Source organism: Nothobranchius furzeri, chromosome 1 (assembly GCF_043380555.1).
Source record: "Nothobranchius furzeri strain GRZ-AD chromosome 1, NfurGRZ-RIMD1, whole genome shotgun sequence".
NCBI classification, from domain to species: Eukaryota; Metazoa; Chordata; class Actinopteri; order Cyprinodontiformes; family Nothobranchiidae; genus Nothobranchius; species Nothobranchius furzeri.
Genome location: NC_091741.1, coordinates 47009575 through 47027606, shown reverse-complemented (window position 1 = coordinate 47027606; position 18032 = coordinate 47009575). Strand labels below are relative to the sequence as shown.

The window sequence follows — 18032 nt, the reverse complement described above, 5'->3', positions numbered from 1 at the left end:
CATTGTAGCCACAGCTGCCCTGGGGCACACTGACAGAGGCAAGTCTGCCATACACGGGTGCCACCGGTCCCTGCGAATACCACCAGTAGGCAAGATGTGTTAAGTGTCTTGCCCAAGGACAACGACAGTGACAGACTGAGCAGGGCTCGAACCTGCAACCTTACGATTACAGGTGGAGCACTTAATTCCTGTGCCACTGCTGCCCACTTTGCTTCATGCACTGGCTTCAAAGAAGATTGTTCTGTGTGAGATGAGCATTGTAAATCTAAACTGGAATTTAGCACATATTTGAGAAAATGCTCTACTAGGCTGCTTTGGCTTGCTATTAGCACCTCCTTGTGTCCATTAGAGAAAACAAAAGTGAAACTCATCTCTTCGCTGTGCTTTGTCTTTTTAAAACATTAAAATAACTGCTGAAATGTCTCCTCAGCCTTCATTAGTTTCTACAGGAGTGATTCATCACTAAATCAAACAAATCCGCTGTGCTCATGATCAAAAACATGCAGGAAACCTGATGGAAGCAGATTCCAGCGCTAGGCATGTCATCTCCACTAACAAATGGCGCTTACACATTAGCCTTGGCTCGGTCCCGTACGGTCTCGTCCTGGACCGGATTTGGTTTCACACACAGGTCAGATTTGTGTTTTCGGTTCCGAGGTGACTCTGTTTTCAGACCTCCTCCAAGGTGACACCACAGACTAACTGGCCTGCTGAAATTACCCATACCGCCTCCGATCTGCGCCCCCGATGGGTATGGGGTTCCCGCATGCGTGATTCATTTTCATGCTGGATCTTGTCTGTAGCACAGAGCTGCTGATCTCTCTCTCTCTCTCTCTCTCTCTCTCTCTCTCTCTCTCTCTCTCTCTCTCTCTCTCTCTCTCTCTCTCTCTCTCTCTCTCTCTCTCTCTCTCTCTCTCTCTCTCTCTCTCTCTCTCTCTCTCTCTCTCTCTCTCTCTCTCTCTCTCTCTCTCTCTCTCTCTCTCTCTCTCTCTCTCTCTCTCTCTCTCTCTCTCTCTCTCTCTCTCTCTCTCTCTCTCTCTCTCTCTCTCTCTCTCTCTCTCTCTCTCTCTCTCTCTCTCTCTCTCTCTCTCACTCACTCACTCAGTCCTCGAGGGCTGCTATCCCACGTTTTAGTGTTTTCCCTGTTTCAACACACCTGATGTCAATCAGCAGGTGATTAACAGGCTTCTGGAGAGCTTGATGAGCTGCTGCACAGGTGAATCAGCTGTGTTGGAACAGGGAAACAACAAAAAGACACAGGATTCCGACCCTCGAGGACTGAAGTTTGACACTTGTTGGTGTAAAGGGTCATTTTGGCACTTAGTGGCTCAAGAAAATTATTTAAAAATATGAAAGAGTTGCATAGTGTGCATTTAAATATTAAGATAGGAAAGCTGCCAAATCCATGTTTTTGGAAAAAACGATTAGGCTTTCCTTGAAAAGCATTATTCCTACTGTGAAACATGATGGCTTCACGCAGACCAATATGAAAACATGTGAGGACAAGATCCAGAAAGATTAATGAAATTATTTTATCTAAAAGATGAGTGACCATTGGCAAATGGACCAAGATTGCAAAGACATCGAGCCAAAAGGGCTTTTTGAAGTGTGCGTCCTCTCCATCTACATCAGACTAGTGAAGTGGCCTGAGTTTGGATGTAATATGTGCTTTTTTTCCCCTCATTTGCATATAGAGTGAGCAGACTTCATGTGAGGCTGTATCACTGAAAACCCACTAGTGCTGAGCGTTTTGATTGTTTCAGAGTCCTTTGTGTATCAGATTCCCCTTTGCTGACAACTTTGGACCGGCACATAATCAATAATTTCTGTCCAACACAAACCAACGTGATAAACATGCAGATCTTAGGGGTAACCACCATAAACACAGAAGATTAAATGAATGCATGCACAAACACAAAGCAGTGCCACCACTCATGGCATCACAGTCGTTACAGGATCCTCTGTGGACCTGATGTGTGATAGTAAACACTGCTGACAATGCATAATAACATTTGCCTCAAGCCATTCTGTTACGTAGGTGCGAGTGTGTATGAACAACCATAAGGAGGTTGACATTGCGTTATCACTGGGGACCAGCTCCTCCGGATCAATACAATCTAACATTATTCTTGTCTGAACGCACATTTGTTTTGTTGGCTGTTTACCAAAACCTACCGACATTCTCATCAGATTAGGAATTTTAGTCTCACTGCTCACCAAAAACAAGAAAAATAAGCAGAACCGTGTGTTTCGGCATCAAATGAATAAAAGAAAACACGGGTTAAGCTGAAAGATGACAGTAGATGCACAACAGATGCTAGGTTATCAGTATGGTGTCTGCTCTCCCTGCAGCAAAAACTGATTAAGAAAGCCAAACAAGATGGTCACACAGGTCACATAGGGCAGACACACAACCGGCACTGGATCAGATGGTCTCACATTCAGTTATGTCTATAATCCTCATTCAGCACTCAGAGGCTTTGAGGATGAGATGGCGCAATGGGAACATTTTCATTTGGCCGGTCAAAAGGTCAGCAAGCTTCACCAAAAGGCTGGTTAGAGCACATGTTACGGCCTAGATGGACACAGCAAACATGGGTGTAGCTATGAATGCTGCACTACTTAAATCTACTTAAATACAAAAGAAATGTTATGAATTGTATTAAAACCGTAAACTACTTCACATGTTAGCAATGCAGGGTTTGTGTCTGTGATGCGTTTACATACCTGGTATCAGTAGAGACCATTTCATGGATGAACAGCAGAGGCATCAACGACATAAGGAAGAAAAAGAGAAACACACATTAATGGAGCATCGTCTGGGCTAAAGAGTGTTTGTAACATGACAAATCAACTTAAACATAAAGGCTCATGTGATCATAATAAAATGCAACAACATACAAAAGTGTTTTAGTAAAGCAGAAACTACAACCCTCAACACCACCCCCCCACCACCCCCACCCCCACAAAAAAGGCTTAAACAGTTCCATCTTTGATAGAGTTTGTGGTCATACATTAAACACAAACAAGCCACGTGTCGGGTCCTGTCAGCAGCGACGGCGCTCAGCTCGCTGGCCGTGTAGTGCCAGTGAAGCAGGCTGGCACAAGACTGACTGGTGCTGTGAAAACACAGCAGCACAGTAGCAGCTTTAGCTTAGAAAGATGTGATTCATTAATCAGAGCTCCCCGCGGGGAATAACACTGCCTGCTGGCACAGCCTCTCTTTCCGCTCTCCTTCAGTCCCTGCTGACTAGTCACTGGACAAACAGCACAGGAATAAGCTGTACACACACACCGCATGTGGAAAAAAAAACCAGTAGCACAGCTTTACACATCCCAGTCGTAATTAACCAACTTAGACATGCACATCAGTATACATATTCATTCTTTTTGCAGGGGCTTTGTCCCCCCGAGGCTCACCTTCCAGAGAATGCCTCGACTACGAGGTAAATAATTTGAACGTGGACTGGGATTTTTTTTATCTGAAAGCTCCAGATTTCTCCGGCTGTCTTTGTTCCTTTGGTCTTCTGTTGACGTTCACCTTTCCTTTCTAATTCATGAAGAAACGCTGGTTTTATTAATCACCGTCAGCAATAAAAGGCCCGAAGCAGCCTGTAATTGCTGTGTGCCGCATTTAGTGTGACATTATACAAGTGCATTAATTCTGTTTTAAAGGTGAAATTCTTTTTCACAGATGTGTGTTTGTTGCAATAACTGTGTGGATTTGATGTGATTTATTTTTATTTATCACACCTGCATGTATATTAGTTTGTTGCAACAGCCCAGCCATTCCCCTTCCTTTTTGGCAGATTGTTCCTTTGAGAAAACTAAAAATGGAGTGCCAGACAAGCTAGGCCACTCTGTTGACACACTCAGCTTCTTATCGACACTCAAAGGAGGAGTTTTCTCCATAAAACGAACACGTCTTCAAAAGCCCCGAGGTTCCTGAGCTCTTGTTAAGTGCATCACGAGTTAGAATCCAGTCTACCCCTTGGAATCAGAAATTTTATGCAAACACGGCAGGGATTAGGGATAAAAGATGCCACTGTGTATCCAAAACACAACTTGTAGCTGTGTCTGCCATAGCCAACAGTAAACAGTCTTAATGGATTGGCTGCAGTGTGGGACAAAGAAGGAAACAGCAACAGTTCCCTGTGCAGGTTATAGATGCGTCGCCGGAGACAAAACAACCTTTTGAGTTCTTTGAGATTCAGTTTAAAGGCCGGATCCTGAAAACAGCAGATGGCTGCAAGTGTTTGGCATTGAGACGCTGAACAAGAGTAAAAAGAAAACACCCCCACCCCTCTCCCAAACTGCCTTTTGTCTTTAACTAAGAACCAGTGACTTTTGTACCGGCGCAGCTTGTGTGCAGAATGCAATTTGTGTAAAAAGTTACTTTAATTTAGGTCATTTCAACCCAAATAATCCTAGTTTTAAATCACCAAACTAGAGATCAAAGACAATCCTAGAAGTATCTCTGTAAATAGTCCAACTTTATAGGATCTAAACCACATCCACGTTTCTCTTCCACTATCTAAAATGTGGAAAGAACATCCATTAACAACAAAGAACCATCTGTTCTCGACTGGCCACTGAGGTGCACAGAAACAAAGAGGCATTATTGACCGTCTTGTGGCAGCAAACGTATAAAAAGCCACGATAATTCTGCTAAAACAACACATCAATTTTCTGTCCTGTCAGGCAACAAAAGGTGTTTTTAGGTGTCAACTGATGGGTGAGACACACCACTTACTTTAAATTAGACCCGCTTTAAAAATAAGAGAAAATCCATATTGAAGCCCCCAAAGGATGACAAGCCACTGCAAGCTGCAAGGGCAATCCGACTGGACTCAAGACCATCAATCCAGCCTGCTCTGCTCTGCGTGGCCTCCATCTATCATGACAGCAGCACAACAGGTCAAGACCCTTTCCACGGTGGGAGCAGGTCTGTTTTGCTGGGAGCAACTTATGCAATTATCCCATTTCTAATTCAAATCGCCAAACGGTGCGTGTTCACCATGAGAACAGTCTCCGTTTCACAAATTTGCATTTAAATTCTACAAACACGATAGGAGGAAAAGGGGAGAGATGGTGGGAGAAGGGGCGTGCAAATATTTAACAGTGCAGGAGCAACATACAGAAATGATTAAGTTTCAACAGATGGACATCGTTTAGATTAGCCACCGCTGACATTTCTGTGCCAGAGAAATAGAGAGACTGGATTTCCAAAAATAAAACTAGACCACGCTAACACGTTTGCAGAAAAGTAAGATTGATAAGAATGTGAGTGCAAGTGTGACTGAAAATGCTTGTAAATGCTCCTGTAAGCCACAGACTTAAGGATCAACAAAGACAGCTTCATGTTGTTCTCTGCTCACTGCATTCACACACTTGACTGTGGCTCAAACTAATCACCAGCAGAATCCACAACATTATTTCACAGCAGCTAATCACTGCTCTTAATATGTCGGTAATTACCTGACATTTGGGTATAATTGACAGAAACAGCAGCAGGTCTGATTGTAGAGAGAAAGACTTAAAAGGACGTGAGAAGTTACGGATTTCTCACAGTCTGTTAAAAGCGTGGTTCATCCAAAAGCCATTTTTAGTGGTCATTTCAGATTATGATCGGTCACTCTGAGGTTTTCACATGAAAATAGTCTCCGACACCTATCTCCTGCATTAGTTTCTGATAGAAAATGGACGGTGAAAATGTGGGATTTGAAAAGCCTGACAGATCTACTCCCATGTCACACTGTCACTTAACATTGATGGACTCACCCATCTTGGCTCATGAAGGGAAGGCTGTTTTAGCATCCAGCAATCAGCAGAGAACGTCTTAGCTAGTAGAAGCTAGCCGTTAAGCCCAATTTATACTTCTCCATCTGGTCCGCAAGGGAGAGACGCACATGCACGGACGGAGACATTTCACTTTCAGACTCTGTCACCTGGGGAGTGTTCCAAAGTAATCCCCCACCAGAACAACAGACGGTGCAACACTATTCTTAGGTATCCTGCCACCATTACAGTCACCTATCTAGTCCAAATATATAGTGGATTTACTGTTGTGTTTACATTGATTTAGTGTATTTCAGAGACTTTTTGAGGGGACAGTGATGTTGCTGTTGAAACATTGAAAAGCTAGCAAAGTTGTGGCCACTTAAAGACAAAAAGAAGAGTGAGCAAAGTAAATCATCTGTACAAAAGCTGGAGAAATAAATGTTGAACAAAGCCAACTGCTTCTATAGATACAGCGGGAACGGGTTTCAGCTGCATGGCTACAACTATGGTCTCCTACTCAGGCGGCCTCAGGAGGGAAAACGGATGTTGTTGCTACAGCAGTCGGAGAATCTGCTGGTATTCGTTTTTCCTTTCAGTGAAACATCTTAGAGAGGAATTGTGGTGCATTTGAGGATACACTCACACATGAACACTGTTCAGTCAAATACACACCAGTGATTTTCCCCTGGGGGGGGTGGGGTGGGGGCTTTTAACAAATGGTTGACCTGTGTGTGCGCTTGTGTGTGTTTGAAACATTTTATCTCCACAATGTCTGGATAATAAACTGTAACAGCTGCAGTCAGTCCTAATTAAATACCTGTGCATCTGCTGCTGAATCTGTCTAGCCTATTATGTGTGTGTTGTGCCTAGTGTGTGGGTGGGTACTCACTTTATATGGCTTTATATGGGTGTGTATGCAGAAGTGTATTGAACAAAACTTTATTACTCATCTTGTGAATATCCCTGTTGAAATGTAGTTGGGTAAAACTCCACCTTAGTGAACACTTTGACTGCAGCATCATTAAAGACATGATTCACAATGGTTTTGACCTTGAAATTCAATAATAGTTGGAGCTCTTACTATAATCATCCCCGCCTATGGAAGTGTGAAAGGAAAAGTCTGAGGGTGCATGCAGATAAGAGAGCTATTGAAGACATTAGGCCAGAGCATTACTCACTCCTGGAGCTGCATAAAACAACTGCTGAGAAACAAGCAGATGCTTTGTTTGTGTTGATGATGAGCTCGATGAAAGATGAAGCAGACGCCCAGACAGAACTCTTTGTTTACAATCAATAGAGACCAATGTCCAGTTTGCAACCATACGAGGATGTCTGCTCGTCTTCGGCTAACCACCTTCCCTCAGGCTACCTCTGGTGCTAAATTGAGGTCAGATGTCATCATTTTGTGTGTGTGTGTGTGTGTGTGTGTGCATACGTGCGTGCGTGTGTGCGTGCGTGTGTGTGTGTGTGTGTGTGTGTGCAGGAAGAGACGTCAAAGTTGTATGCTTGAGTCACTGTATAGTACACAAACCCTCACAAATACCACATGAGAGGAGACACATAATGCCGAGTCCATTTGCCTGGGGGGACAGCAGCTTTTGACCCTCTTGAATATTTATGGCCACCGCCATCATCAAGAGTCTTAACAGTTCCATGTGGTGCGTGTCTATATTCTACATCAAATACATAAATGTAGAGTCATAAATTAAGGATGCACGATATATTGGAATGAATATTGGTATCGTTCCAAAAAATAAAACTTTTTCCATCTTGTTTCCATTTGTTTATCTGTTTCAAAGGGTGAGGGGGTGATGTGAATTTCTTTAGTCATGTAACAGTGATTATAATCATCTCAGGATCGCAAATGTGTGTGGTATGTGTACCTAATAACGTAAATTCAGCTTTAATAATCTTCATTCTATATCAAATCTGCTGATTTTAGAAGCATTGATGTCAGTATACAGTGGGGCAAAAAAGTATTTAGTCAGCCACCGATTGTGCAAGTTCTCCCACTTAAAATGATGACAGAGGTCAGTAATTTACGTTATAGGTACACTTCAACTTTGAGAGACAGAATGTGAAAAAAAATCCATGAATTCACATGGCAGGATTTTTAAAGAATTTATTTGTAAATCAGGGTGGAAAATAAGTATTTGGTCAATAACAAAAATTCAACTCAATACTTTGTAACATAACCTTTGTTGGCAATAACAGAGGTCAAACGATTACTATAGGTCTTTACCAGGTTTGCACACACAGTAGCTGGTATTTTGGCCCATTCCTCCATGCAGATCTTCTCGAGAGCAGTGATGTTTTGGGGCTGTCGCCGAGCAACACGGACTTTCAACTCCCTCCACAGATTTTCTATGGGGTTGAGGTCTGGAGAATGGCTAGGCCACTCCAGGACTTTCAAATGCTTCTTACAGAGCCACTCCTTTGTTGCCCGGGCGGCGTGTTTGGGATCATTGTCGTGTTGGAAGACCCAGCCACGTTTCACCTTCAAAGCTCTCACTGATGGAAGGAGGTTTTGGCTCAGAATCTCACGATACATGGCCCCATTCATTCTGTCCTTAACACGGATCAGTCGTCCTGTCCCCTTAGCAGAAAAACAGCCCCAAAGCATGATGTTCCCACCCCCATGCTTTACAGTAGGTATGGTGTTCTTGGGATGCAACTCAGTATTCTTCTTCCTCCAAACACGACAAGTTGAGTTTATACCAAAAAGTTCTACTTTGGTTTCATCTGATCACATGACATTCTCCCAATCCTCTGCTGTATCATCCATGTGCTCTCTGGCAAACTTCAGACGGGCCTGGACATGCACTGGCTTCAGCAGCGGAACACGTCTGGCACTGCAGGATTTGATTCCCTGCCGTTGTAGTGTGTTACTGATGGTGACCTTTGTTACTGTGGTCCCAGCTCTCTGCAGGTCATTCACCAGGTCCCCCCGTGTGGTTCTGGGATTCTTGCTCACCGTTCTCATGATCATTTTGACCCCACGGGATGAGATCTTGCGTGGAGCCCCAGATCGAGGGAGATTATCAGTGGTCTTGTATGTCTTCTATTTTCTGATATTTGCTCCCACAGTCGATTTTTTCACACCAAGCTGCTTGCCTATTGTAGATTCACTCTTCCCAGTCTGGTGCAGGTCTACAATTATTTTCCTGGTGTCCTTCGAAAGCTCTTTGGTCTTGGCCATAGTGGAGTTTGGAGTCTGACTGTTTGAGGCTGTGGACAGGTGTCTTTTATACAGATGAGTTCAAGCAGGTGCCATTAATACAGGTAACGAGTGGAGGACAGAAAAGCTTCTTAAAGAAGACGTTACAGGTCTGTGAGAGCCAGAGATTTTCCTTGTTTGAAGTGACCAAATACTTATTTTCCACCCTGATTTACAAATAAATTCTTTAAAAATCCTGCCATGTGAATTCATGGATTTTTTTAAAATTCTGTCTCTCACAGTTGAAGTGTACCTATGATGTAAATTACTGACCTCTGTCATCATTTTAAGTGGGAGAACTTGCACAATCGGTGGCTGACTAAATACTTTTTTGCCCCACTGTATCAGTATCAGCAAATTTCGGTTATCGGCCATAACAGTGATACTAACACGGGATATCAGTATCGGCCCATACATTTCACATCAGTGCATCACTAACAAATATATTTACTGGGTTTGACTTTTTTCTTTTATGCTGTCTGTATTTTTAAACGTGTCAAGTCGTGACCCTCAGCTCAGAGAATATAAGTTTATCTGTAATCACAAATAATAAAGACATCTGTAAAAATGTGCCTCTGTAGAGTCAATTTTTGACCCTGATGTATGCTAAACCAGTTCAATCCCTCAATTATTCAGCTGATATACTCCATTGTTTGGATAATGGTAGTAGTGAAGTCATGCATACATAAAGACAATGGTCCATAGGCGTGTGTGTGTGTGTGTGTGTGTGTGTGTGTGTGTGTGTGTGTGTGTGTGTGTGTGTGTGCGCGCATCCATGCGTGCATGCGTGTGTATGTATGTGTGCCTGCAGGACTTTGCCCCAGGGTTGACACTGGGCAATTATTCTCTCCCCTGCATTGTGTTTAACCCTTGACCTTTCAGAGCGATAGTGGCACAGAGCTAAAGGTGTCTAGACTATTTATCTACAATAACATCAGCAGCAAAGATTTGGCCTCAGGAAATCACTGAAAAGCATTTTTGGGAATGCCTGTAACAAAATTAGGACAGTAAATGTTTTATGTGATGACAACAGGATTCTAAATGTTTTGCCAGTTTGTGTAAAGTTCTGGAAGTTTAAAGAAAACTAAATAAAAATATAGGGCGATTAGAAAGTAACCTGGGGCGACAGTGGCACAGGAGTTAAGTGCTTGCCTCGCAATCGGAAGGTTGCGGGTTCGAGACCCGCTCAGTCTGTCGCTGTTGTTGTGTCCTTGGGCAAGACACTTAACCCACCTTGCTTGCTGGTGGTGGTCGGAGGGACCGGTGGCGCCAGTGCTCGGCAGCCTCGCCTCTGTCAGTGAGCCCCAGGGCAGCTGTGGCTACATTGTAGCTCATCACCACCAGTGTGTGAATGTGTGTGTGAATGGGTGAATGACTGATTGTGTTGTAAAGCACCTTGGGGGGTTCCAGGACTCTAGAAGGTGCTATATCAAATACAGGCCATTTACCATTTACCATTTAACCTGGAAAATTTTAACTGGAGGAAAGAAAATCTGAAAAAGAAGTTGAAATACGAGCAAAAAGACCCAGGGGGATAACAAGTGACAAATATGCATGTCCGTACTTGAAAACAACATTCCTGTTTCTATGGAGTCTCTAATTTCATTTTACGGTTTATGTCGGGGGTTTCAAACACCAAACTAAGAAGCACAAGTTGTAAAGTTTGGAGCAAAACAAAAGAATAAAAGTTGTTTTAAAAATACAGAATTTAAACACCCAGACAAAAGAAGGTTGAAGCAAAAACAACCAAATAATATTTAAAAACCTTAGTTTTTCACTGAATAATGATAAAATTTTACATGGAAGGAGAAAGTGATTTGTTTGGCAAAAGGCAAGATGGTTGTAACTCAGCATTTTCCACCAGTAAATAAAAACAAAGTGAAAAATAATCAAACTCTTCTGATTGGATCAAAATAACAGGACGCAGCACAACTGCACTTCCACTGATGACTGAGTGTGTGTTGTAAGATAGAAATGCACAGACTGATGAACCCTGATATAAGGGCTGCTAAAATGTGATACCCGATTTCTGATAATCTCCCTCTTGTGCTCAGGTCATCTCTATTGTGTCAACACACAAGCTTAAGTGTGTGCATGTGTGGTGGCCAGGGGGAGGGCTGGTGGCTTGGGTAATCAATAGTGTCATATGCTGAGACATATGCTAGGCTAGCTACAAGCTCAGATCATCAGTCGTTGGACAAAACAGCACAAACAAGAAGAGGGCACACTTTGAATTACAAATGAATCATGTTGCAAAAGATAAAAGCTGTAAAAATATCAAAAGGCAGACTCAGATGCAACTGTTGTTGCAATCAAGGGCAAGCACTTTGCCACATGAAGCCTTTCTTCCAAAGTATTAAAGTCTTGAAAGCTTGTAAAGGGAAGAGGTGGGAATATGGGAGTATGAAATATGGCGGGTGCTAGTTAGGCAGCTTTCCTTAGGGAAGCTCTCCGAGGCTCTTATTCCATTCTGTGCTCCGCTGTGGGTTGTTGTGGATCGTAGACCGGTCAATACCCCGCCACCCCCTTCTCTGAGCTAAGTCCATCTAAAACATGCATGAGTCCATTGGCTGGGGATGTGCCACAGAAGGCCTTTAGAGCTTTCCAAGGTGGTAGAATATCTAATAGCTAAGTGAGACCATCTTTGAAGGCTTACATTTAAAGGTTTCCCACCTCTCCTCTGCTCTTTTTTTTACCTCTTTCTTCCCCTCCTTCTAAACAGACAAGTGGTCCTGTACATACAAATCAGTTCTGAAGCTTCGGCTGAAGGTAACGTTTCTGCAGCTCCAGCTTGTTTGGCATCGTGAGACATTCCCACAGCTTTTGTTGTAAAAAGCTGACATTTTAGTTACTCTGCTGGTGGGTTAGGAGGTCATGCATTGCTTACACTGAGAACATTATTCAAAATGTAAGAGATTACAAACATGAAATGGGTAAGACAGAAATCTGAGGATGAAAACATTCATTTTCATATCATAAATGTAGACAAGACGCATGCACACTCGTGTTCGCAGGTCTATAAACACCATGCATTACTCTGGGGTGATAAGCTCTGTTGATAAATCCTTTAAAAATATAAGTCCCTGAGAGATGACTTCTCCAAATGCTGATAAAAGGGAATATTTCCCAAAAACATGAATGTGTAAAGTTTTTCTTTTTCTGCTAATTGGTGGTCTGCAATGCACAGTCAAAGCCACAAAACCCTGGGCAGCATGCTGCTCCACTGAGGTGCTAGGGAATCCGAGTGGTCAAGTAAAATGACAGTTTATATCCTAAACAACGTTAGAAATAAGGAAATTTGACAGCCTTAAAATTGGTTTAAAATTTTTGAGGCATTAAATGTACAATCAGCATCATATAAATGTTATTTTGAAATTACTTTGCCAACTTCCTGTGTCTGTCATGTCAGTCCCACAGAAGTTGAAGATCGATGCCTTGTCGTGCTTAATGCAGACTCTGCACTGGTTCATATTCACAGCCAGGGCCGTGTGCCAGAGCATAACTGACACAAATCACCGCTCAAGAGCAAATGTGGCGGAACAAAGAACGGGCGAAGGGAACAATAGATGGATGGATAGAAAGAGGGTGGACAGGAATGACATGGGGGAAAGAAACCCCTCCTTACCACAACATTAATCACAGAGGAGGGAAATAAAAGTGAAAAACAAATGTTTTATTTATTGTTTCTGATCAGAAACTTCATCAGTGCCAAAGAGGGGCAACAGAAAATGTGTCTTAAACAAAGAAAACAAGTCGTTTTCACAAACTCCATTGTTCGCTTGATCAAAAGCACCTCTTCCACTCGTCCATCATTAAATCAGTACGTTCTGCATTCTAATTGACCACCTCACTTTTTTTATTTGCTGCTACTTTATCTCCTCCTGCACCACATTCGTCCGCCCACCGCTCCCTCCTCCCTTCATCACTGACAATGATGCTCTGTGAATATTACACTCATGCATTCTTCTCTTAAGTGCCACCATTATGGTTACCAGATGCACTTATGGCTTTCTAGGTTCATTGATTGGCACAATCAATACGTCATTTAAGGGAAGTTTGGAGACACTACATTAGGACTGCCAGAAGCTCTTAAGGATTTAAGCAGTAATTTGTATGGAGATGGGAGCTAGTTCATTATGTTAATGGTCAACAGCAGATGAGTTGGGGTGGGATTTTAATACTTTATGTATTTTTGTCTCTGTTTTTCTCTTTTTTAAATGCGTCACACTGAAATTATAGCCATCAAGCAGTTTTTTTTCTGTGATTATTTTCATTAATAGCTTTCCAACATATTTGTCCTAGCTGCTGTTAACTCTATTTTAATACTCAGGAAGGGAAACTACTTTAAGCAAAGTGGAGATTATATTTAAACATGTAGTTGTGGAATATTAACAAGACAAACTGCTCATCATTTGTGACAATCTGTTGTTTTTTAAGTGGTCTGTAAAGTGTTGCCTCCTCAACTTGACTAGCCAGCATTTATGCTTGGAGTCTAGAGGTGGGAGGTGTGACAGGACTCGGTTGTAAAGGAATGTCTTTGTAATTAGTTCTTTGTAATTAGTCAAAGCAGAGGGACAGTAGAACAGAGTGTTTAGGGTTAATTTGTTCAGTATTTCTTTTGAGGGAATTCTGTTAACGCTTCAGTTCTTACATAACCTTCTGACATACAAATCTGCCATGTTGTGAAAGGTCAACTTCACTGAAAAAAACATTTTTTAAGGATTATTTCTGAAATATAATCGGTCACTCTGAGTTTTTCATGCAGACTGAACAAGAAAAAAGTCTCCTAAGCCTATCTCCTGCATTAGCCTCTGGTAGAAAATAGAAATACAAAATAGAAAAGCCTGACAGATCTTCGTCACACTGTCACCTAACATTCATGGACTCACCCATCTTGACTTACGATGGGGAAGGCTGTTGTTGGTTTAGCTTCCAGGAAACAGCAGAGAACGCCTCGTCTTGTAGATGCTAACCATTAGCATTAGCAACTCCACCATGCAGCAGAACTCCTTCAGGCTTGAGTTCGACAAAACATCGACGTTGCAGAGCCAACAGTCAGTGCCACATTGCTCTTAGCCAATAAGAGATGAGATGTCCAAATAATAGGAAATACGACCCAAATCCTGTCGTGTTCAGCTCAGCTCTGATCCGGCTCACTTCTAGTTCCGCAAAGAGGTGCACTGGATTTTTGCTTCCCCCAGAGTATGCCTTACAAGCCCTTCATTCCTATTAGAGACCACTGCAAATTAATAGAAAATATGAGTAAATTTCATCTTCATCATATAAACTACATTCTGCAATATCCATGGCAAAATTACATAAATTAATAAAAATCTGCTAAAATAATTTTAGTCATAATGTTTAATTATTGAGCAACTGGCAAAATAGTAAAAACAAAGAACCCATGGTTAAAAATGTAACCCTAACCAGAATCAAGTATTAAGAGTTAAGATGTCACAATACATTTTTTAAAAATGTACCCAACCATTATAAACATCTAGAAGTAGCCTTGATGTTTTTCGTTGCCATCCTAAAGTTCATGATAATAGTTTTATCAATGTTGCTGAAATCCAGCAAAAAATAAATAATCAGACCTTTATTCTCATACCATCAAGTGCTGTGCCATAACACAAGATAAGCATTGAAATCTCCCCACTGGTCCCAAAACTCATCCGGCATGTCAGACTTACAATCAGGCTGAAGCAGGTGACATGTGACTGAGCGGTTAAACAATGGGATGGAGCTTGGGCCTCCGATAAGAGAATTGATATTGATTGCACATGCATGTCGGACAGATTGTGTCCATTAGGAGTTGCATTGTTCTGTTCATTTTCTCAGTGGCAATATGCCTGGTCTCAGAGCTGAATGACAAAAGGAGGAAGGTCCAATAATTCAACTGGCCAGTAATGAATCATGCTGTAACAACAAATGGTAAAACGGTCGAAGATGTTTATTTTAATGTTTTTGTTCAGCAGTGATTCATACAACAAACACTTTAGATTGAACAATTGTGGTCTTGGGATTACAATTAATGTTTTTACTTTATACTAGCAAAACAATCTAGTTTTAATTTTATAGGAACAAAGGTTTTAAAGAGTGAAAAGCATTTAGATGTTTCCTGGTGGATTGTTTCCACACGCAGGTAGAAATAAAAACAGATATCCATTTTTCCAGCAGCCAGGCTTGCACCGTCCAGATAAACATGCTGGCAGTCTCCAATTCACAGAGAACGCATAAATAAAAGCCTTTTCACTCAGTCTGGACAGTGTAAGTAACACCCAAATATAGATTTGTGTGAATGAGTGTGCATGTTTATGTGTGTGTGTGTGTGTAAATGAAAGACAGAGTGCTAAGAGCCATAACTGCAGGAGTGTTTCACAAGCTCAAAGCTCTGAGCCTTCTTCTCTAATTCAGCACAAACATTGCACTTTCAGCAGATCAATGATGCCCTTGTGCCACACACACACACACACACACACACACACACACACACACACACACACACACACACACACACACACACACACGCGCGCACACACACACACACGCGCGCACACACACACACACACACCCGTCTTTCACAACCACCAATGTGCACATATGCCTCCAAGGGTACACACCAGCACACATGTGGTGAGTCCTACCTATGGCACACTTTCTTCACTCCTGCTTGCCATCTCATGTTCTCTCACACACCTTTCCTTTTCTTTCCACCTCTTTCTCTCTAAAGCCCTAAGCAATTACTCATCAAGACTCTAGAGATGCATTTAGGTGCGTGGGGAGGGAGCGACTGACGATGGAGAACAGCAGGATGGAAAGAGTACAGATAGATGTGAGGGTGACCAAAAACTGCCTGTCACTGATTTTAACAGAGCACCTCGAAACATCTGTTCTGCAATAACCAGGGCTGACCTTTCAGGCATGGTTGTGTGTATGTGCTTCAACTGTGACCAAGGAGAGTGAGTGTCTGCAAAGGAAAGGGGTCACAGCCTATAACACAACATTATTCATTCATTGGGAGGATTGTGTGTTTGTGTATGTGTGTGCATGCATGCGTATTTTTAGTGTAAAGCGCCTTGTTTGGTTGTAATGCCTTGTGAATCCGCTTTATAAATAAAATTGGATTGGATTGGATTGGTATGTGTGTGTGCTACAGTTGTGCTCCACATGTTCAAAGCAAAATTTACACAAGAAAGGTCTGTGAGGCAAATCTACTGTTTACCTACAGCAGGTCAATAATAAGAGGTGATACCACTACTTGTAGGAATGCAAATAGTGAACCCAACCCAAATGAACATGTCTTCTTGCAGTCTCTCCAGCCTTCAGCTCTCTGGTTGATCTACTGAAAACCCAAAAGCATTACATTCCCAGCTGGCCACTGGCTTCAGCCTTCATAAAAACAACCTGTTCCAACTCCAACGCTAACTAGGCACATACTGCAAGTATCTATGCAATGAAAGAGCCACAATGTGCAGGCCAAAGCTGTGTGCTTCAACATGTTAACATGCATTAATATCTCCCTGCATGTGCAGAAGACTCTGGCCTGTCATCTCAAGGGCAGGTTAGGGGGATGAAGCCCTTCTCCAGTTTGAAGTAGCAGCGAATTGTTTTTGGCAGTGGGCTAAATCTCATCACATACACCTCCTCATTTTCTCCACAAGGCCAAAAAAAAAAAAAAAAGACAGCTTTGATTCAAGCTGCACACAATACATTCAATTCATGACGATTCCAGCCAGCTCTTGGCTAAAACGCAGGTGCGCGCGCACACACACACACACACACGCACACACACAAACACACATCCCAATCTATTCCCCACTATCTTGTATCTATAACCACCAAATTACGGCCAAAACAACAATGAGCCTCTTCACACAGTGACTCCTTTTGACTGCCTATAAAGCCTCCGCCTCACTTCTTCACAACTAAACATTTGAATCATGTTTCCTCTCTCAAACATGCAGCCACTGTTCCTAAATACCCAAATCCCCTGCAAAGAAGAGTTGCAGTCGGTCCACCCAGCAGCATTCAGGCCCCTGATTAAACCAGAGCTTATTGGTAATTAAACATTAAGCTTTGTGGCAGCATCCAGAAAGCTGTAAAGCACTCCACCTCTCCACCACGTAAACACCCACCCACCCCACCTCCACTGGCATAGTGCCGTCCCGTCCTCTCCTCTTTTCCAGCCTTTCAGGGGGCCGCAGGTGGCACAATTGGCAGTAATGTCTTCTAATTGTTGGCAGCACTGCCTGGGTAAAGATATGTGGTGGGGAACGGGAGATTGGCTGGAGTACAGCAGGCTACAGAAGGGGAGGGTGCAGAAGCCAAAGTGATGGTAAAAGGGAGGAAAAGAGAAGTACCAAAAGGATTTAAAGGAATAACTAAAGAAAGTAACATGCCAAGCAATGAATTTGGAGAGAAAGAGCAGGAATGTGACATGAATAATGTAATAATAAAGCAAAGGAGAAGAACTGGGAATTAGTTAGAGAAAAAAGTGGGATAAATATAAACCCACAGAGGCTGCTGTTGATGTGGTGTCCAAATGTTTCCTTCACTGTTGTTTTTCAGGTAGCTTGGAGAGAAGCTCCCCTGGGTTGAAGCTTAGCTGTAGCTGCTGCTGAGACAGACAGTGTGAGCTGCTGGCATTTATGTAGAGAGTGGTTAGACACGGGCCCAAGATGCAGAGCTCAAGACCTTACAAACCCCCAAGGTTTGTCAATGCAGACATGAAAGAGAAGAATGGTGAGTTTAGGCTTTTGTATAAATAAAAGAGTGCTTTTGTTCCCCGTCACCTACCCATCATGCCTAATAATCCTTAAAAGTTTGTTACCATTGTCTGCATTGTAGAAAAACAGCCTGCTCTTATTTTGACCCAACCAGTGAAAATGTTTAGAAAAGACACATTTAGTCAGTCAGCTTCATTGTCTCTAATAGTAAATAACTGTTTGTGCGCAGGCTATGGGGTCGTCTTCATGCCAGAAGTTGTAGGAAAAAAACAACCCACTGGAAGGAAAACTATGCTGGGCTTTTGGAA

General features: G+C 42.4%; 1 protein-coding gene across 3 annotated transcripts in view; it reads right to left on the bottom strand.

The window, feature by feature from the left end:
• The window catches only part of plxna4 (plexin A4), a 252711-nt gene that overhangs the window by 154429 nt on the left and 80250 nt on the right, over positions 1–18032 (bottom strand). Inside the window, exon 4 of one of the 3 annotated variants that reach the window (XM_054739724.2) lies at positions 952–2727. The exons of the other annotated variants lie outside the window; for them this stretch is intronic. Coding sequence (XP_054595699.2) covers positions 2629–2727 — 99 coding nt within the window. The 3' untranslated portion in view covers positions 952–2628. Of the gene's footprint in view, positions 1–951; positions 2728–18032 lie in introns of those variants that run through there. 3 annotated transcript variants of the gene reach the window in all.